The sequence below is a fragment of the Microcaecilia unicolor genome, chromosome 5, assembly GCF_901765095.1.
Source record: "Microcaecilia unicolor chromosome 5, aMicUni1.1, whole genome shotgun sequence".
Lineage (NCBI taxonomy): Eukaryota > Metazoa > Chordata > Amphibia > Gymnophiona > Siphonopidae > Microcaecilia > Microcaecilia unicolor.
The window spans coordinates 79,178,032-79,199,108 of record NC_044035.1 but is presented as its reverse complement, the minus strand read 5'-3'; the positions used below and the strand labels follow the sequence as shown (position 1 = coordinate 79,199,108).

Sequence of the window (21,077 nt, the reverse complement as noted above, 5' to 3'; positions counted from 1 at the left end):
CTTGGCTTCCCTGCTCTCTCTGTCTGCGTCCCGTCTTCCTCTGACGTCAGAGGAAGGCGGGACGCAGACAGAGAGGGCAGGGAAGCCAAGCGGAGTAGCGGACGGAGAGGAGCGTGTCCGTCTACCCCTCTCTCTTCCTCCCTCCTTCCCTCCCTCCGCCGCAGGCAGCAGTCTTTTCCAGCGTTCCTGGCAGCGGTAGCGTTGTACACGCTGCCTTCGGCTCTGCCCTGAAGCCTTCTCTTCAAGTTCCTGTTCCCGCATAGGTGGGAACAGGAACTTGAAGAGAAGGCTTCCGGGGCAGACCGAAGGCAGCGTGTACATCGCTACCGCTGCCAGGAACGCTGAAAAAGCTGAAGACTGTTGCCTGCGCCGGAGGGAGGGAGGAAGAGAGGGGGTAAACGGAGTCACCATCTTGGACCTCGCGGGGGGGGGGGGGAGCAGAGGGAAGATGGATGGTACTGGGAGGGGTGGGGAGCAGAGGGATGGACCAGGAGATGGATGGGATTGGGAGAGGTCAGGCACAGCAGAGGGAAGGAGCAGAAGATGGATGGGACGGAGAGATGGTGAGCAGAGGGAAGGAGCAAGAGATGGATGGGACTGGGAGGGGTGGGGAGCAGAGGGAAGGAGCAAGAGATGGATGGGACTGCGAGGGGTGGGGAGCAGAAGGAAGGAGCAAGAGATGAATGGGACTGCGAGGGGTGGGGAGCAAAGGGATGGACCAGGAGATGGATGGGATTGGGAGAGGTCAGGCACAGCAGAGGGAAGGAGCAAGAGATGGATGGGACTGGGAGGGTGGGGAGCAGAGGGAAGCCTACTGGAAAGAAGACACTGCATAAAACAGAAGACACTGGGACCAAAGCGAATAGAAAAACTAAATGATCAGACAACAAAGGTAGATAAAAGTATTTTATTCATAATTTATTAATTGAAATGTGTCAGCTTTTTGAAATGTGCATCTGTGATATTTTGCCTGTAAATTTCAATTCCTTCCTCCACATTAGCATATTCATTTGCATATGTATATATGCAAATGATATGCTAATATGCTCCGCCCATTCTTTACCCCCCCCCCCCCCCCCAATGAAACAGTCAAACTACGCCTATGGGGGGTAGGGAGAGAGAAGAGGGAATGGTGATAACACAGCAGGGTAAGGTAGTGCCCTATGCTCTGTTCTAACTCTGCTCTCCTGTCCTTTCTGCCCCAGCCCTAACTGCTTAGTCAGAAGAGAAAAGGCCTGGAACAGTGAGAGTAGGGGCTCTTATGTTTGCTGCCATAGGCACCGACTCCGTGGGTGCTCGAGCACCCCCAATATTTCACTCACCGGAAGTTCGTTCACCCACCGGAGGTTCGTTCCCTCCCTCCCTCCTCCCTTCGAGTTCCAGGCCCCCCTTCCTCCGCATTTTAAAAGTCATCTATTTTACCTCGTCGGGGTTAGGGAGGAGCAGCGGTAAAAAGCATGCAGGCTTGGCTCTGTGCTTAGTTGTTTTCCCTTCTCTCTCTCTCAGCTCTGGTCCCACCCTCATTTCCTGTTTCCGCAAGGGCGGGACCAGAGCTGAGAGAGAAGGGAAAACAACTAAGCACCATGCCGAGCCTGCAAGCTTTTTACCACTGCTGCCGCCCTAAGCCCGACGAGGTAAGATAGATGACTTTTAAAATTCGGAGGAAGGGGGCCTGGAACTCGAAGGGAGGAAGGGAGGGACGACGACCCTGAAACTGGGAGGGAGGGGAACCTTGGAACTGGGAGGTTGGGGGACCCTGGAACTGGGTGGGAGGGGGCCCTGGAACTCAAAGGGAGGGAGGGAGGTACTGGAATTGGGGGGGGAGGGAGGGGGGCCTGGAACTTGGAGGGAGGTGGAGGGGGGACGAGGGAGGGGGGAATGCACCACCTGTAAAAAAATAAAAAAAATTCAGCACCCCCAATCATTTTGAAAAGTTGGCGCCTATGTTTGCTGCAGTACATGTTATAGTCTTACATGTGCTTCCCACCACTCCCAGACCCATCCCTGAATGGTAGCAGGGGAAGGGTCAGAGACTCCTTTTGCTGTATTAGCTCTAGCCTCACCCATTCAATCCTGTTCCTTTCATGCTACCTGGAAAGGGGAGGGGGTGGCTGCAGCAGGAAGCAGAGGAGTGTTCTCTGAGACACTGTCCAATAGAGATGGGGACAAAAGCCTCATGAGCCCAAGCCTAGCCATGCCCCTGGTTGTGACCAGCAGGGCACACCAAGTAATTGCCCAAGGCACATCAGTATGCCATGGCAGACTGGTTGAGATCAGCACTGCCATACAAGGAGAGAGTTCCAGTTATGCAGTGACAAAAATTTAATGGCTGGATCTAGGTCCCATAATTGCAGGGTGAAGGGAGCCCTCGTCTAAGGATTGTTACAACAGTGAATGGGCCAAGGGCTGGGCTTTCCAAACCTGTCTGGGGACTCCACAATGAATCTATACAATGGAGGCGGTGCATGCAGGTCTCTCTCATGCATGTTCATTACAGATATCCTGAAAAGCTGACTGGCTGTGGGCTCTCCAGGAAAGGTTTGGAAATTCCTAGCTAGGGAAGTAGCCTACGGGATTCTCTCCTCCCCTGTGATGTTGTGAATGAAGGCTCACAATGTTGTGGCCCAGTACAGATCGGACTAATTGAGAAAGATGCCCAAAGGAAGAGAAGGATACTATCCATTAAAGTATATATTTTAGGCCACAACACTTCCTTTGAAAACGTTGTTAGTTTTCAACTTTCTCATGAAAGCTGAGGACTGTCAGCCTTCTTGGGGTGAAATTAAATTTATTTGAGACAATTTCCAGAGGTGAGCCGATCGATATTGTGTATCTAGATTTTCAAAAGGCATTTGACAAAGTACCTCATGAAACATTCCAGAGGAAACTGGAGAGTCATGGGATAGGAGGTAGTGTACTACTGTGGATTAAAAACTATTTAAAAGATAGAAAACAGAGTAGGGTTAAATGGTCAGTATTTTCAATACAGAAGGGTAGATAGTGGGGTTACTCAGGGGTCTGTGCTGGGACCGCTGCTTTTTAACATATTTATAAATGATCTAGAGATGAAAGTAACTAGTGAGTAATTAAATTTGCTGATGACACAAAGTTATTCAACGTTGTTAAATCTCAAGAGGATTGTGAAAAATTACAAGAGGACCTTAAGAGACTGGGAGACTGGGCATCTAAATGGCAGATGACATTTAATGTGGGCAAGTGCAAAGTGATGCATGTAGGAAAGAGGAACCCAAACTATAGGTACGTAATGCAAGGTTCCACATTAGGCATCACCGACCAGAAAAGGGATCTAGGCGTCATCATTGATGATACGTTGAAACCCTCTGTTCAGTGTGCGGTGGAGGCTAAGAAAGCAAATAGAATGTTAGGTATTAGGAAAAGAATGGAAAACAAAAATGAGGATGTTATAATGCCTTTGTATCACTGCAACTGCATCTTAAATATTGTGTGCAATTCTGGTCACCGCATCTCAAAAAGATATAGTGGAATTAGAAAAGGTACAGAGATGGGTGACAAAAATGATAAAGGGGGATGGGATGACTTCCCTATGAGGAAAGGCTAAAGCAGCCAGGGCTCTTCAGGTTGGAGAACAGACAACAGAGGGGAGATATGATAGAGTGGAGTGGAACAGGCAGACGTGAATTGCTTGTTTACTCTTTCTAAAAATACTAGGACTAGGGGGCACACAGTGAAGATACAAAGTAGTAAATTTAAAACGAATCAGAGAAAATATTTCTTCACACAACATGTAATTAAACTCTGGAATTCATTGCCAGAGAATGTAGTAAAAGCAGTTAGCTTAGCGGGGTTTAAAAAAAGGTTTGGCCATCTTCCTAAAAGAAAAGCCACAAGCCATTATTAAAATGGACTTGGGGAAAATCCACTGCTTATTTCTAGAATAAGCAGCATAAAATGTTTTGTACTGTTTTGGGATTTTGCCTGGTACTTGTAACCTGGATTGGCCTCTGTTGGGAACAGGATGCTGGGGCCTGATGGACCTTCGATCTGTCCCAGTATGGCAATACTTACGTACTTATGTATTTAATTATGTACATAACTGCAAGGTATGCCTGTGCTTTTTACCTTTGCACTAATTACAAAAGTAAAAGCACACATATTATGTAATTTTCAAATGAAAAAGTACTCCCCGCCACACATACTTTTTCAAATAAAAATGTGTGTACTTTTGAATATACAAAAATGTTTGCTTCTTTTAAATTAAATTGCTAAAGTACATGTTTTAGTTCCTCCCCAAATGCAGGCAAAAGCATGCATTGCTGTACCATACACTTTTATCTACAACTTTTAGACAGCCAATTTACAGATGTAATTTTTTTTTTTAAACTGTGAAAATTGGCTTTGAACATTCTCCTCGCAGTGTTGTGTGCTCAGATCTTTCAAAGAGCATGTATAAAAACCCAAATCAAATTTGCTGCTCCAGACAATGTGTTTTGGAAATCAGAGGGATACAATCAGTTTTTAACAGTCAAATATTTTTGTTAGCAAAACTTCTATAATTGTCTTTCAGCTTACAGAAACATTTCAAAAACTATAATTAACAATAACTTAAAATTAACATGTCCAACAATAATGTTCACCATTGTCTCGCATCTGAAGAAGGGTTTTCATGCATTTTGTGACACAATGCTGCCAGTACAGGATCCTAAGAAATGAAAGTACAGCTGAAGTCCATCGACGGGGTGCACAATAGGTACAGTCTGCATCTTGGGAAAACTCGGAGTTGCTAGTTCCCACTTAGCAGTACCAGCCAACTCAACGGCTAGGGTTTTGAGAATCACTTTCGCCAACTCTTTGCCAATGCAGCTTCTGACACCGCCTCCAAAAGGGATGTAATTGAATCGACTCCATTTGCTCTGATCTCTTTCGGAACTAAAACGGTCTGGGTCAAATAGGTCTGAATTCTGGTAAACTGCAGCCGTTTCATGGGTATCTCGAATGCTGTACATTACACTCCAGCCTTTCGGAATCTGGTAACCCTAGAGAAAGGTACAGATCATCAACAAGGGATACAGCTTTCAGAATTTTCTTAATATGCAGTTCCTTTTTGGGTCAGTTGGGAGAAACTTGGGAGGAGTCCCTAATGTTTGCGAAAGAGGTATTATGAGCAATGGCCCTGGTTGCTTCACTCCCCTCCCCAATGTTGACCCTGCTATTACACACCGCTGATTTGGTTTCATCTTTTCAAATTACTCTGGAAAGAGAGATATGTTTTAGGATACTGATAATCAGGGATATTTTCAGAATGAAAAATTTTGACCATTAGTTCATGAGATCTAGAAGTAAAAATAATGTTTTTTATTTTTCAAAATTGAAACTGAATAGGAATAGAAAAATGTACAGTCACAAATAGAATAAGAACTAGTCTATAAATAATAATTTTTCTTAACAAAAATGGCTTAAGAGGAATGAAAATTATACACATATATAGGCGTGAACTGAAGAACTACAGTTTTCAGAAGAGGACTGAACAAAAGCTAGAATTATTTTGTCTGTTTTCCACGAACTGAAATTTTCATGAGTTTGTGACTGGAATAAGAACTAAAATTTTTGGAAGTGGACTGAATAAAGACTAGAATTAAGATTGTTGTCAGAACTAGAATAAAGTAAGAATAAAAATTATCCCCTGAATTCTATATATGGCTCTCAGAATTGTGTACGCAAATTTGGGCATGCAATTTAATTGAATAATAAGCCGATTAGCACTGATAATTGGACCCTAATAATCAATTATTGTGCTCATTGGGATTAATGTACGCATGCATATTTTACACATGGCTCCCAAAAAGGGGTGGGGCCATGGGAGGGTCATGGTCAGATCTGGGGTGTTCTTACAATTTATGCATGCTGTTATCGAATAAGAGGGACCCTCGCCTAATTTCGGGGTCCTTATACAGAGGCATGCTGAAAAATGGCTTGCAGTAGTGTAGGTGTGGGTTTTGGGCATGCACTGATCTATTTTTCAGCGCGCCTGTAAAAAAAAAGGCCTTTTTGCCGAAAAAGCCTTATAAAGTTAACACCTAAAAGATTATGTTTCCCGCTCATATGTTGTTGCAGTTGAACAAATCATGTTTTGAAAACCTTAGGTATTTGGAAAACACCAGCAACTGGATTAACCTACTTACATCTAATTCAAAGGTCTGCAGTGCAGTCCTGTAGCCTCCGGAGACTGGTGGCAGTAGGCGCAATACTTCCTTCACCACACAGTCCAAGTAACGCAGACAGTTCAGCTTCTCCAGGCTCAGCTCATCTCTGCACTCACATGCTGACCCTAGCTTCACCTCATCTCCTGCCAGTTCTTGACTTCTGGAAACCAGTCTTGACCAATCTAATCTTTGGCTTTCACGATTACGATTCTCATAGTTCAAGTCCTCTTGAGTTCTACTGGCCAACACATGGTCCCTCTGAACAGAAGACTGCAGTAGAGGGCCACCCTCAATCGTTTCTCCTGAAATTATGTCAAATTGCTCCCACTGGGTATTTTGTGACACATCTGGTCTAGCACAATGCAGCTGATGGCCATTGTTCAGACTCTTCTGCTCTGGAGTCATAACTTCATGGAAGGATTTCAAGTGGTTGAGCTTGTTCCCAATGACATGGGAAACAAGACAGTGACACTGTTTGTTTATTCCAAGAGATTCCAGTTCCTGTCTAATTTTCTGTAGCGCTGTGGGGTGTTTTAGAAGAAGCAGGATCAGAGAAGTGCTAGCACTAGCAGTGGTGAAAAAGGCAGCAAATATTAGTTCAATTGCTGATTCCTGCAAAATAAGATAGCATGAGGGTATTTACATGGGGCTTCATTTAATAATTGTGAAAATATTTGTCTTGAAATGAATTTCTAGCTCATCTGCATTCCATAGATAAATTTTGCAAAAAATGTCTCACTCATTGCTAAGGCTGGAAATTTCACACATTCCTAGTAGTGGCAATGTGCAAAATTAAAACGCACACACTTTGCATGGGGCAATTTAAAGGACCCTCATTGCTTAATTTGGAATCCCTTGGCCATCCTAGAGGGCTTCCATGCCCTGTTGAGTCATAGACCCCTCCAACACCTCCCCTTCAAAGTCCTAACATGGGGTACACAATGAATTAGAAGGGTCTTCCTAGGCCCCTAGTATGACATCAAATCCCTGGTGGTCTAGTGCCACCCCAACTTTGAAATAGGGCTTAAATAAAAACTATCCCCAGAAGCCTTGCTCTCCAGGGCCAGCCTCTTAAAACAACAAAAATGGAGGATCTACCCTGCCACCAACTCCAAGTCACCTAAGAGGTATATGGTGTGTGGGGGATGGGAGTAAGTCTCATTTGCTCTTGCTCTGGTGAATCCCTCTGTTGGAATGAATTGGTAGTTTCATGATACCACCACTAGAAGTCAGGCTGCCTCTTAAGTTGCAGCCTGATCCCTAGCATTAGCTCATAAATTATTGCCATCAAGCCCAGCATCTTGTTTCCAACACTGGCCAGTCCAGGTCACAAATACCTGGCAAGATCCCAAAACAGTACAGTCCATTTTATGCTGCTTATCCAAGACATAAGCATTAATACTGTGAGACTACCACTAGGGGTTGGCAACAGTCATTTTGACAGAGGAAGGGTGGCACGACCACCAAGGGCTTAAGGTTCTCCTGGGAGGCCAGGGGGACCCTTTTAATACATTACATGCTGTATCAGGGCTGGGGAGGGGAAGAGAAATTGCTGGGGACATTGCCCCACCAGGACATGGAATCCCTTGGTGGGGGATGGGGGGTGCTGTGATCCAGGCTATGAAGGCCCTTTTACATTACAGCTGCTCCTACTTGAAGAAGATCTGTTTATAATTCAGCAGTTCAGAAAAAATAACAATACCTCCAGAGGTACAGATAATGTCTGAGGAAAATGGGCCCACAAAGCCTTTTTTGAGGGCTTGTTTTCATGATTTTTGGCATCAATGAGCCACTTTGCACGAATTTGTACCACAAAATCTCATTAATGCTGAATTGAAATAAGACTGTTTTGAAGTGCAAATGCTGCAGAAACATTACTAGATAAAAAATTGAAGAAAATGCCTAAAATTTGGTGTTTTGGCATCTTTCTGATTGCTTGGTGCAATTTTTCATTTGAAAAGTGCACTTTTGCAAAGTCATTTTGCACTTTAATACACAAGGCCCATTGTATTGTGTTCTCCAAAAAGCTCATTCTAATGGTCTACACTGAAAAACTGCTGTTCCCTATCCACATTACCTTTCTTTATAAGCCTATAGCCTTAGGGGTCCTTTTACTAAGTGCGCTGAAAAATGGCCTGCGGTAGTGTAGACACGTGTTTTGGGTGCGCACAGAATCATTTTTCAACGCACCTTCAAAAAACGCCTTTTTAAACATTTTTGCCAAAAATGGATGTGCAGCAAAATGAAAATTGCCGCGCATCTATTTTGGGTCTGAGAGCTTACCAACAGCCATTGACCTAGTGGTAAAGTCTCACCCAGAAACCGAGCGGTAATGACCTACGCTCACCAAGTGCCTCTTGGCGCGCGTAGCTGATGCGCGCCAGAAAATAAAAAATATTTTTGGGGAGCGTGCAGCAGATGCGTGCCACAAATGAAATTACCACAAGCGCCACGCCATGCAGTAACTCCATTTTGGCACGCATTGGGCGCGTGTAGATGCTTACGCGGCGTAGGAAAGGGGCCTCTTAGTTTTCTGGCATGCAATGAAAGAACTGTGAATAACAGATCTCTGGAACCTAAAAAAAGCTTTCCAACTAAGAAGCCTCGTCCATTGTGTGTATGCTGGGGGGGGGGGGGGGGGGGGGGAGAAATAGAAGGACTCAACCCCACTAAACTTGCGTGTTGAAACTTCTGACTAGCGTGAAATTTGAGTGTGCAAGTAATACAACATGGTCATTTGCATGTGTAACAATTCAATATTTGGCACCAATTAGCAGTTACACCTGTACTTGCCCTGAGTTGCTATTCTATAAGTTGCATGCTCAAATTCCAGAGTGCACAACTTCAAGGCGGCTGTAGACCTTGAAGGGGCATGGGGAGGTCAGGGTCCTGTGAGTAATTCCTGAAAAATTATTTCAGTTTTTTTTAATGTGATCCACATTGAACTTGTTGGAGGTATATGTGGAATATAAGAATCACTGCTGTACGATGGAATACTAGCATTTATGCATCTAATTGCCTAGAGTTAGTCATGAGTATTTATGCCAGCCATTGAGCTGGTGTAAGTGCTCGTGCCTTAAGTTAGGTGCATAAATGCAGATGTACGCTTGTATTCTACATAAGAACATAAGTGTTGCCATACTGGGACAGACCAAAGGTCCATCAAGCCCAGCATCCTGTTTCCAACAGTGGCCAATCCAGGTTACAAGTACCTGGCAAGGTCCCAGAACAGTTTTATGCTGCTTATCCTAGAAATAAGTAGTGCATTTTCCCCAAGTACACCTTAATAATGGCTTATGGACTTTTCTTTTAGGAAGTTATCTTTTTTTAAACCCTGCTAAGCTAACTGCTTTTACCACATTCTCTGGCAACAAATTCCAGAGTTTAATTACACATTGAATGAAGAAATATTTGCATGCACAACAGCCTTTATAGAATTAGAATTTAGTGTGCATCATCCCGGGGCCTAAATTTTGGCGACCTTTTCAGAATTTACCCCAAAATGATTCCTGAAACAGAATACTGCATAATATAATCATCCTGTCTGTTCCTTGGAATCTTACACTAGTCTTGTTTTTGATGGGCAGTTTAATGGGCAGAATTACACTGCTGACTCACAGTCAAGCAAACTGTATATAAGGAAATGTATATTAATCCACAGGCAGCAGAATAAATTAGGCCACTGGGGCCATGGCCTAACCAATAATTTGCTCAACAGAGCACCAGCAGCAAGAGCTTGGAGGTGGAGCCAGAGGTTGGTTTGTTCAGCTCTCCCAACGAAAAAGGTGTTCCACTGCCCCTGCATTAATCCACATGATTGTTTATCAACTTTGAGACAGAAGGCTTCTATACCTTCAGTTCTTGAATGCTGACTTCTTTGCCGTGTTCTTTAGCGCTGTTTATTATGAAATCCAGAGCATCTTCAGAACCCTCTGAGTTCCCTTTCTGCAGTTTTTCTGCTATAACTTTCTCCATAAGCTCATGCAATGTATCACGGGCTTTGATTCCCTTTGGGGGGGGGGGGGGGAAAGAAGATACGATTTATCAGTTAGTCTTTCAGTTGAATATTGCTTTTGTAGAAAGCTGGCAAATATGCCCATGCACAGAAGTGGATAAAATTATTCCTTAACATTCATTGTTTATCAAGGAAAGACTATGGAAGTTTACCTTTAAATTGTTAGAGAGAGGGAGAGTATTTAATTAGCCTGTGTTCTAGAAATCAGATGCATAAAGAAACAGGAGACGCCGCTTTTTGCCTTCTGTGCCCTCTCTCTTAAAGGTTGTCTTGCCCTTAAGCTCTGACTTTTGTACACATTGCCAGAAAAGTGAGGAGAGTCAAGTTAAACTATCACAAGCCCTGTCCAAAAAAAGTGCTAGTGCTCCTGGCTGGAAGCCTCACTTGCTCAACATCCCTGAGATCTGGTCCCAGTGAGTTTCTGTGGTAAAGTGGCTCATTGTTTTTAAGCACAGGTCTAGAATGTTCCACTATATTTATTGTAATGTGAACTCATGTAGTGTATAATGTGCTCTAAAAGAGAGGCAACATTTTCCTTGATAAATTAGTATAGGCTGTTAATATCAAAATTCATATTTCCTTTTGATGTTAATAATTACCAATTTCAAAGTCCAGAACTCCTATATTTAAAGTATGGTTGGAAGCCATGTTATTATTAAAAAAAAAAAAAAAAAAAAAAAAAAAAGAAAACTCTACAAGCTATTTCTAATAAAATATTTAGATTTCTTTTACTAATTTTACTTAAACATTTAGCAGAGGGAAGAAGTGTCCCATGATAGAAACACTGTTTGATATTTATCAGTCTCAGCAAAATGGTTTATTTCGATTTTTATTCCTGGTGTCTCGATTTTATATGCATTGTGCTTTATTTCGTTTGCTATGCTATGTTTTGTAAGCAAACAACAAAGCAGTTTACAACCATTTAAAGATTATCAGAAAGGAAAGGAAATGGAACTCCATTAATCAAATCGTATAACTACAAATCGATTCATCTTTATGATTTGTCAACAGAAACGATTTTTGTTCACTTTGTAATCAATAAGCAACAACCAATGCCTTGGAACTAGCGACTAACGTGTTCCTTGAATATTTTCGCTGCCAGTTAATATTTTTTTATTTATTTATTGGGATTAACTGCCTTTATGAAGAGATTCACCCAATTTGTGTGGCCTTGGGTACAGTTGGCAGTAAAACCATACTATAGTGTAATTAACATGAATTAGCCATGACAGCACCAATTATGGGGCATGATCAAAAAGCATCAGAGAAACGTTGGCAGGTTATCAAAAGTTTAATCCATATTTTTAATAATGCAGCCCGTAAACTCCAAAATGATAGTTTATAGTTGACAGATTTAGAGACACCAGGATTTACATCGCTCCCCCTGGAGCCAACACACCATCGGAGGACAACATTCGATACAACGATGGGGAACATAGTTCATAACGTGAATAAGGGAACCGGAAGCCCTTGAAATACTATGCACAGTCGTACATTGGTTTCTAACTGATCAGAAACCAACACATGGATGTTTAGCCTAGGACTGAAAGGACTCTGGATTCTACAACACTGCGGATCAAATTAACAGCATTAGAAAGCAAATCAATTAATGCAACCAAAGATTAAACGTTTTAGAACACGAGATTGATAGTAAAAGGTAGAACTCTCCGTTCTTATTTGTGCGACTCGAGATCACACCTACGAGAGTTTAATCCTAAATTTGCAAGGGTTTATTTTTCTGCAGTTATTAATGAAATTCACTGATGTTCAGAAACTGGCTGGAGGCTCTATGCAGCCTCGTTAGATAACGTTCACAAACATATCAGGGATTTTGAGCAGAATGAAAATAAATATTCCATTAAGCTTGAAAATATCACATTTATAGCAATGGCAGCATACTGAATGCAGCGATTGAACTGCTGCTCTGCTAAAAGCATTCCTGCAGCGCTTTGCTGCATCACACGTACTTTGAAACTAGCGGAAAGTGGAAAAGAGGCAAGTTTAGCTTCCTGTACCTTACGAAGTCCACTGAAGGGAATATCGAGAGGCAAAGAAAAAAGGTTTTCCGCCAACTGTTCAAACGTTTTCTCCAGGTCTTTGAACTGTTTCTCTTCGATGCTGAGTCCTAGTAGGACGCGAACTGCGATGCGGAAGGTCAGGGCTTTGGCTGCGGAATAGACGGCTACAGGTCCGGCCTTCGTGCACCAGCCGTGCAGCTCCGAGCTCACCGCCTCCTGGATGCGGGGGATGTAGCTTTCAAGCGCAGAGCGACTGAACATTTTAGCCATAATCTGAAAGGGGGGGGGGGGGGAGACAGAGCAGAAGGCTAAAACCGGCTTTTACTGTTAAAACAACGCTTTCCAAATAAATACGTGTTGCAAGAGAGACTGTTCACACTGTTTTCGGCCACTGTTCACAGAAACTGGAGATTCCCTTCCCTAAAGTTTCATCATACCATTAACAGCACTTCTGAGCTACGGTAACAGACTGGGCACTATTACGGTGGGGTGACGTACGTGCTGGGTTTGAAGAAGGGGAAACTTTCATCACACTTCTGCTTTATGTAGGGAATGAAATGAGAAAACCGTTCCAATAATCCATTGCATGATTTCTACATTCGCACATACAACCATGCATTTTCTTTGAAACAGAGAGACCTTCGTAGTGGCACCTCCTCGTATTTCTTTGCTTGTAAATCAACTTATCCAGCCGTGGGCTATCTGCTATTAGGCACATACTCGAGTTATTTAAATTAATAAAAAGACAAGATCTACTGAAAAATATGCTATTTTTTAAGCAAACATTTTTCTTCTCGGGAACGGCTTAGCAAATAATTGTTTTCCCACATGATCTTAAGAACTAAATAAGAACAACCATTTTTTTTAAGACTAGGCCTATAATGATTGTACGGTTCATACAGAACTCTTAAGCCTCTCCTGAAATTCTTTGAGATGGTCCCCGTCCCACTTACCTTTCTCCGCTGCCGGTGGAACTCTCCGATGGAACTGAGAAGGGTGTTCGAGCCCAGGATAATCTGAGTGCTTTGGGGCCATTGAGCCCTGACAAGGTTGTGCTCTCCTAGTAAGATCTTACGAATGTTTTCTGCTCCCGTTACTCGAATGACGGGTTTCCCCAGAAGATGAGTTTTGAATACATTACCATACTTCTCTCTTCTGGAACTGTGGAAATCCGAGCCCTGCAATAAAGCACAGCGGGTCTATTACAGAATGAGCAAATCCTAGTGTTGCCTTATTCTTAACTACTGCGATACATAAGTGCATCTTTAGAAACGTGCGTTAGGGGTGGGGTTACATGAGCGTGGAAAAGCACTTGTGTTCTTTATAGCGTTATGTTTAAATTACTTCTCCAGGGATCAAGAAAATCTTTTAAAAGTTGAACTAAGGATTCAGCCTATTTATTAGGGTTGCTACAGAACAGAGAACATCGTTTACTGAAAAAAACAATTGGTAGATACTTGAACGATCGTGTCCAAGAAGGGTCAAATAATGTAATGTAGCTTTATTTGAGGGGATTAAGGAATAACCATTTAAGTATTTAATTAATGATGATAGATGAAGATTATATAAATACGGTGTCAGCATTACAGCTTTATATTTTTTTGTTCTTTGTATTTCAGGACTGAAGTATTCTTTGTGAAAATATAAACGAATTTATGTTTTTTTTTTTTGTTTGTTTAGCTGTACCTGAACAAGCCAGTGTAGAGTTTCCCCAAAGAACGGCCAGCCCATAGACCCTTTGGGAAGGGGCAAATTCTTCCTCCTGTCCCTGCTTTTTTTCCATCTGAGAGTCCACAAGAAACGAGACACAGCTAAGAGCAGCAGCGCAGACAGGACGGACGATGCAGCGGCTTCAAGGATGGATAAGTAACTGATCTCCATGATGACGAACATCTTCCGGTCTTTATTAATCCACTTTTGCAGGTGTCTTGCTTTTTGCTATTGGTTCAACAGCGGATGTGAAAAAAACATCGTCTCTCTTTTCTGTGCATTGTGTGCCAGCTGAAGTAAGATCTCCTTAGTACAGAGCAGCGTGGCTGTCCAGAAAAGAAGAAAAATCAAACTCCCTCCTTTTTATGCTGTTCTTTGCTGACCTGTAGGATGTTTTAAAGATTCTATTCATGAATATTTCGGAAACCAAGACATCTGTCGCTGTCCAGAAAAGAGGAAGAAACACCAAGCTCCGCTTTTTATACCGTTAAAAAAAATGTATACGTTGTTTTAAAGACTGTTTATGAATATCCAGGAAAGACACTGTAGTCTATACAATTAATATAATTTCACTTTCATATTTGACACATTCTGGACACACCTGGTAATTATGTCATTTATTTTAGATTTTAAAAAAATGGAGTTTAATTTCCTAGTAGCCACATCTGCTAACATATATCAGAAACCAAATATCACTTTTCAGTTCCATACCTAGAAAGGCTTTAAGATGTATCAGCTAGCTCATTTTACCTTCAGAAATGTCTTTCTTGAACAAACAGCAGCAACAAAAACAAGGGAACCTTTCCACAGGTACAAGAAGCAGCTGAACAGGATGCTAAAAGTGATAAGTTAGAGGTGTCTTAAGTGAAACGGAAGTCATACTGGGCGACCTCACACAACAGAAAACAAGATAATGCTCCTTTGAACAGGTGTCTTCAATTCCAGCAGCTTTAGGTAAAGAAAAAGGTGTTTTTTTTTTTTTTTTCAAACCCTACTTACCAGTTCTGCAAACATTTGTTCCGAGAAGTGGAATGATTCATACCTTTCAGGACTATCACTATTTTAACTATTCTCCACCTTGACTGAACTTCTGTACATATTGGCTTACTATATACGAGTCCACTTTCTCAAATGACGTATGTTCTGCATATTTAAAGAGCTTGACAAGCTACAATGATTGGAGACGGTGGGAAGTGCTGGGATTGATTTGAAGAATGTGGGGAGCGGGAGAGGGTGGAGGGCTATTGTGACAGATCTGCAGGAAGGGGGTGGCATGAAGAGCTGTAATGTTCTAAGGGACCAGGTAGTAAATATTAATTGCAAATCCAGAGGTTAACTTTTCATACCTGCTTAAAAGACCAGGAGCCCTCCGACATCAGCAAGGCTTCAGATCCCCTGACTGCACTGAAATAGTCACATTTCACGCAGATACCAAACGGAAGTTTAAAAAAAAAAAAAAAAAACCCACACGTTCTTAGGCACTGCAAAATCCTGTCCCTGAATGTATAAATCCCGCTCGTTATGTTCATTTTAATGCTGCCTTTGGTTTACTGCCAAAAACAGTGGTGCAGATCAGGTCAGCTGCAAGCCTGTGGTTTCATGTTGTGATTAATCTTCAAAGGCTGAGGAAATGCAAAATCTGTAAAACCTTCATTTAAACGTGATTTTAGTTCTTGAGTTTTCCTATAGTAAATTTGGTATAGATATAGCAAACCCCCAATACCTGCGAACAACAAATACCCTGGAAACATAAAAGAATATTAACATTCAAGAAGCTGCTTATTTCTAGTATTTTATCCTGATTCACCACTACTATTTTATAACTTCCCTTTTAGATTTGTCTTTTTTTCAAGATATGCGGGTCCTGAAGACCTACAAAAATTTGTCTCAGTGTAGGGAGAGGAAAAGCCCAGTGATTATATACAGATCATTTGAGCTATTAAATGTTCTTAGAAAGCCACAATGTGAATTAAATGCAAACAATCTTCAACTGCTTCTTTTTTTTTTCTGCACGTATTACAACGCCAGCACCATCTATTTTGCAATGTTTTTATTCCATTGGGTGATAAATTTTAAAAGAAAAAAAAAAGATTTGGTATTCCCGAGTCTCAGCAGAATACAAAACATAGCAAATTGATTTTCCATTTCGAAAACAAATTTGTGAGAAAGAAACATTTTCCTACTTTCACCGTGGGGAACACCGATTACTACATTAAACATTGATTTAAAAATGCACAATAAAACTCCAATTACATACGTCATCAGTCTCTGGTAAAACGTATAAACCCTAAAGCAGAATTTTCCAATACTTTTTAATAGGTCAGGCAATAAGCAATGCTTATTACTTTTTGAGGAGTTTATTTCAGAAAAATGACGTGCAGTACTGTACAATAATTATTTGTTGGTTTTAATTTAACTTCAACTTTCTGTACAACAGCAACTTCGTGCAACACGGACAAACCTTCCTACCCACTTTTTGCCAGTGATCGGATCCTAGCTGCTCTCCACATAATGTGGGTTCTCCTGTAACAAACTGAATTGGTCTTTTTTTTTTTTTTTTTGGAGTCAGAAGAAATACCCTAATCTAGATCCCAACGGGGATTTCTTTTGAGCTTGCTTCACTTTAATTCCAGGTGCACTATGTCCTTTGTCGCGTTGCTACAGGAAACACCTGTCCAAGTTTGTTTAGATGTCGAAAAGTGGATTTGCCTGCTCCTCTCAGAGCATGGGCTCTTTCCCACGTTTTCTAAAGGCACCACTATGAAATCAGGGTAATTTATTGACATCCAGCAAGTGCCTTTTAGGAATTAAAAGATTCAACAATTTTACCAATTATTTTTTTGTTTTTCCATTTTGCACATAAAACTATTTTGGATTGCCCTCTTGAAGCTTTCATAAAATGTCCCACTTAAAAAAAAAAACCAAACGAACAAAAATCAGGCCAAAGCATATACGGAACGGGATTAAAAACCTCTGATATTACTTTGTGGCTTGTGTTGCCTATGGTTTCCAATGTTGTAAGAGACTAAATTTAATATGAATTTAAAGCAATTGCATTTTCTGTGAAAATATGTCTCAAGTAATAGGTGTAATAGGGAAGGCCAACAAAATCATGGGTAAAACATAACATGATAGTTTTCACCCTTGCGGTTAGGGCAGCTCTATCCCCCCCCCCCCCCCCCCCCCCCCCCAAAGCAGCTATGTACACCTAAAGGCAGTAACAGCAGTAAAAACATGTCAGTTTTCACCTGTTAAAGCTTTTTGTTAAGTATGTTTGAAATGAATATTTAGTCTAATTTGGTATTTCAACATTTTATTAAAGTGTATGTAGGTCTGATCTATTAAAAGTATTCATGTAACATATCCAAACAAAAAGGTAGGACTGTAATTTTGCTCTCCCTTTTCTATGTAACATATGAAGAAAGCACAATTTCAAACATTACATACAGGTTTTGAGCTAATTATATTTTGAATATAATTGAAAGAAATGATTTTACACGTTAGTCATTTGGCTCTGTATAGAAAGTAGATAATGCCCCTTGTAGAAATCTTTAAGACTAGCATTGGGTGGCTCTAATATTCCTATGAATAAAATTACTTAGAATTATTATGGCGTATTTATGTGTTTGAATATATTCAGCTTGAATGATTGGATATTTATTTAACATAGAGGGGCATAATCGAACGAAAACGTCTGTCTCCATGGGCGTTTATCTCCGAGAACGGGTCTGTGAAGGGGCGGACCGAACCGTATTTTCGCAAAAAATAGACGTCCATGTTTTATTCGACAATTTGTGAGCTGGGCGTTTTTGTTTTTCAGCAATAATAGAAAATGAAAGCGCCCAGCTCAAAAACGAATAAATCCAAGGCATTTGTTCATGGGAGGGGCCAGGATTCGTAGTGCACTGGTCCCCCTCACATGCCAGGACACCAACCGGGCACCCTAGGGGGCACTTTTACAAAAAAAAAAAAACCCAAGGTAAAACAGCTCCCAGGTGCATAGCACCCTTCCCTTGGGTGTTGAGCCCCCCAAATCCCCCTCAAAACCCACTGCCCACAAGTCTACACCATTACTATAGCCCTAAGGGGGTACCTACATGTGGGTACAGTGGGTTTGGGGGGCAGTTTGGAGGGCTCCCATTTACCAGCACAAGTGTAACAGGTGGGGGGGATGGGCCTTGGTCCACCTGCCTGAAGTCCACTGCACCCCCTAATAACTGCTCCAGTAACCTGCATACTGCTGCCAGGGAGGTGGGTATGACATTTGAGGGTGAAAATAAAAAGTTGTGAAACGGCATATTTTGTGGTGGGAGGGGGTTTGTGACCACTGGGGGAGTCAGGGGAGGTAATCCCCAATTCCCTCCAGTGGTCATCTGGTCATTTAGGGCACATTTTGGGGCCTTATTCGTGGAAAAACAGGGTCCAGGAAAAGTGCCCTAAATTCTCGCTAAAAACGCATATTTGTTTCCCATTATCGGCGAAAGGCGCCCATCTCTGATCGCCCGATAACCACGCCCCAGTTCCGCCTTCACCACGCCTTCGACACGCCCCCAGCAACTTTGTCCGCATCCGCGACGGAGTGCAGTTGAAAACGTCCAAATTCGGCTTTTGATTATACCGCTTTATTCGTTTTTGTGAGATAAACGTCTATCTCCCGATTTGGGTCACAATATAGGCGTTTTTCTATTTCGATTATGAGCAGGATAGTAACATAGTAGATGACGGCTGAAAAAGACCTGCACGGTCCACCCAGTCTGCCCAACAAGATAAACTCACATGTGCCATTTTTTGTGTATACCTTCCCTTGATTTGTACCTGTCTTTTTCAGGGCATAGACCGTATAAGTCTGCCCAGCACTATCCCCGCCCCCCCCCCACCACCGGCTAAGGTTCTGGGGATCCCTTCCTTCTGAGCAGGATTCCTTTATGTTTATCCCGCGCATGTTTGAATTCTGTTACCATTTTCCTCTCCACCACCTCCTTTATTTGTTACATCTGTATCCCACATTTTCCCACCTATTTGCAGGCTTACATAGTACCGTGAAGGCATTCGCCTAGACTGGTAGAAACAAATACAAGGTGATATAATGGTTGAATAATGGTACATGTGTTTTAGATACAATGGGGATAAAGGGGAGGAAGGTTATATATTGTCCATTACGAGCTTTGGTTTTACTGTGTTGCAGGATGTAGGTATTTATGTTGGATCGGTGGGGTATGCCTTTTTGAACAGGTTGGTTTTTAGTAATTTCCTGAAGTTTAGGCGGTCATAGGTTGTTTTCACAGTTTTTGGCAATGCATTCCATAGTTGTGTGCTTATATAGGAGAAGCTGGATGCATAGGTTGCTTTGTATTTAAGTCCTTTGCAGTTTGGGTAATGGAGGTTTAGGTATGTTCGAGATAATCTGGATATGTTTCTGATTGGTAGGTCTATGAGGTCCGTCATGTATCCTGGGGCTTGGCCGTGGATAATTTTGTGGACCAGGGTGCAGATTTTGAAGGTAATACGTTCTTTGATTGGAAGCCAGTGTAGTTTTTCTCAGAGGATACATACATACATGTGGAAATACTATAAAAATGTACAGAGGATCACTCAGATCAACTTCTTGCCTGCAACATTTATCTCTGGGCTTTGCAGGCTTCACAAAGAAAGCGGAAAAGGACAGAGAAATAGGACAAAAACCAAGTTTCTTTGCAAGTTGTTTATAACAGAGACAGACCATTGTGGTTTATCCCTTTGCAAATGAATCACTGTACCTTAATTTTTGTAAGAACTATTTTGAAAGTTGGGGGTGTCTTATATTTTTAAAGATCTGCCAGATAAATCTTTGAAGTTAGGATATTATTATGTTTACCCCATATGTTTTGTTGCTGTAGGAATGAAATATATGACACATAATATAATAGGTCAGTAGGTCAAAATGACTCCAATCATATTTCTGTTCTCCAGACTCAAAATTCACAACTCCAAGCAAAGCAAGTTCAACACTCAATCCTGGGTCTGATTCCTGATTAGGATGATTCCAATCATTAATCACATGAGCCACAGAATGTTCAGGACATCCCTAATTAATATGTACTTATTTACCATATTATGACTATATTAATATTCCTTTTCCAATTCTCAAAAATCTTTATTCACACTTAAAGTTCAAAAATACACAAATCCTATTCATACCAAAAGTAGGTTATCTCCTACACTTACTAAACTGGCACAGTCTCTACCAGATTAGTTAGTGTAGGAGATAACCTAGTTTTTGTTATGTATAGGTTTTAAATGTGTATTTTTGTAGTGTGAATAAAGATTATTGAGAATTGGAAAAGGCATATGATTAGTCATAATATGGTAAATAGATTGATGTTGACTATTAAAATTTAAGACATCCCATTTATATAATTTGAATAATGAATATACATGAGATAGATTTGCACACAATGAAGGTAGTGGATATGAAAATCTCTCATTTGATTATTCATCAGGCATATCCTGAAAACCTGACCTGTTGGTGGTACTCAATAACTAGACCTGAAGACTACTACCCATCTTCAAATCCTTGCTCAAAGCCCACCTCTTCAATGTTGCTTTCGGCACCTAACCTTTATACCTTTCAGGAAATCTAGACTGCCCCTATTTGACTGACTGTACATTTGTCCTTTAGATTGTAAGCTCCTTTGAGCAGGGACTGTCCTTCTATGTTAAATTGTACAGCGCTGCGTAACCCTAGTAGCGCTTTAGAAATATCAAGTAGTAGTAGTACATTTCTAGAGCGCTACTAGGGTTACGCAGCGCTGTACAGTTTAACAAAGAAGGACAGTCTCTGCTCAAAGGAGCTTACAATCTAAAGGATGAAATGTCAAGTTGGGGCAGTCTAGATTTCCTGAATAGAAGACAAAAAAAATCTATATAAACAGAGCCAGCACGTTTTTTTTTTTTTACACATAGCCCCCTTTTCAGCCTTCACTGTCTAATGTAAATGAGAACGTGGAATGGTACTCTACACATGGCCCTGCATCCTTTTGCACTTCCCACAGGCTACCCCTGGAATGAACACGTAAATGCAAACTCTGGATATGTAAAGGATAATACCTTTGAGATAAAAGTCAAAAAAATGCAGTGGCAGTTGCTTAAAACCTCTCTTAAGAAAAACCACAA

At 41.5% G+C, this 21,077-nt stretch overlaps 1 protein-coding gene across 5 annotated transcripts; it reads right to left on the bottom strand.

The window, feature by feature from the left end:
- Positions 1-4,167: 4,167 nt before the first annotated feature.
- LOC115470108 (cytochrome P450 26C1) lies at positions 4,168-15,013 on the bottom strand. 5 transcript variants are annotated; one of them, XM_030203020.1, is made up of 7 exons: positions 14,925-15,013; positions 13,902-14,366; positions 13,169-13,393; positions 12,213-12,488; positions 10,035-10,190; positions 6,162-6,794; positions 4,168-5,015 (listed from the first exon to the last, which is right to left on the bottom strand). In XM_030203020.1, the coding sequence occupies exons 2-7, from the start codon at positions 14,106-14,108 to the stop codon at positions 4,644-4,646; spliced, it is 1,869 nt and encodes a 622-aa protein (XP_030058880.1). In that variant the 5' UTR covers positions 14,109-14,366; positions 14,925-15,013; the 3' UTR covers positions 4,168-4,643. The 5 variants fall into 5 exon arrangements, with proteins under 5 accessions (XP_030058880.1, XP_030058883.1, XP_030058881.1 ...); XM_030203023.1 differs by having other exon boundaries at positions 13,902-14,251; positions 14,925-14,982; XM_030203021.1 differs by lacking the exon at positions 14,925-15,013 and adding an exon at positions 14,676-14,779 and having other exon boundaries at positions 13,902-14,308.
- Between the last annotated feature and the right edge of the window lie 6,064 nt (positions 15,014-21,077).

Bases quoted from the DNA above. Each gene is read 5' to 3' on its own strand.
- LOC115470108 (XM_030203020.1), bottom strand. From the start codon at position 14,108: ATGTTCGTCATCATGGAGATCAGTTACTTATCCATCCTTGAAGCCGCT. The intron at 10,191-12,212 runs GTACAGGAAGCT...CCCCCCCCAAAG, and splicing joins CCTTCAGTGGACTTCGTAAG to GGAATCAAAGCCCGTGATAC. The intron at 6,795-10,034 runs GTATAGAAGCCT...CTTATTTTGCAG, and splicing joins TCAGCATTCAAGAACTGAAG to GAATCAGCAATTGAACTAAT.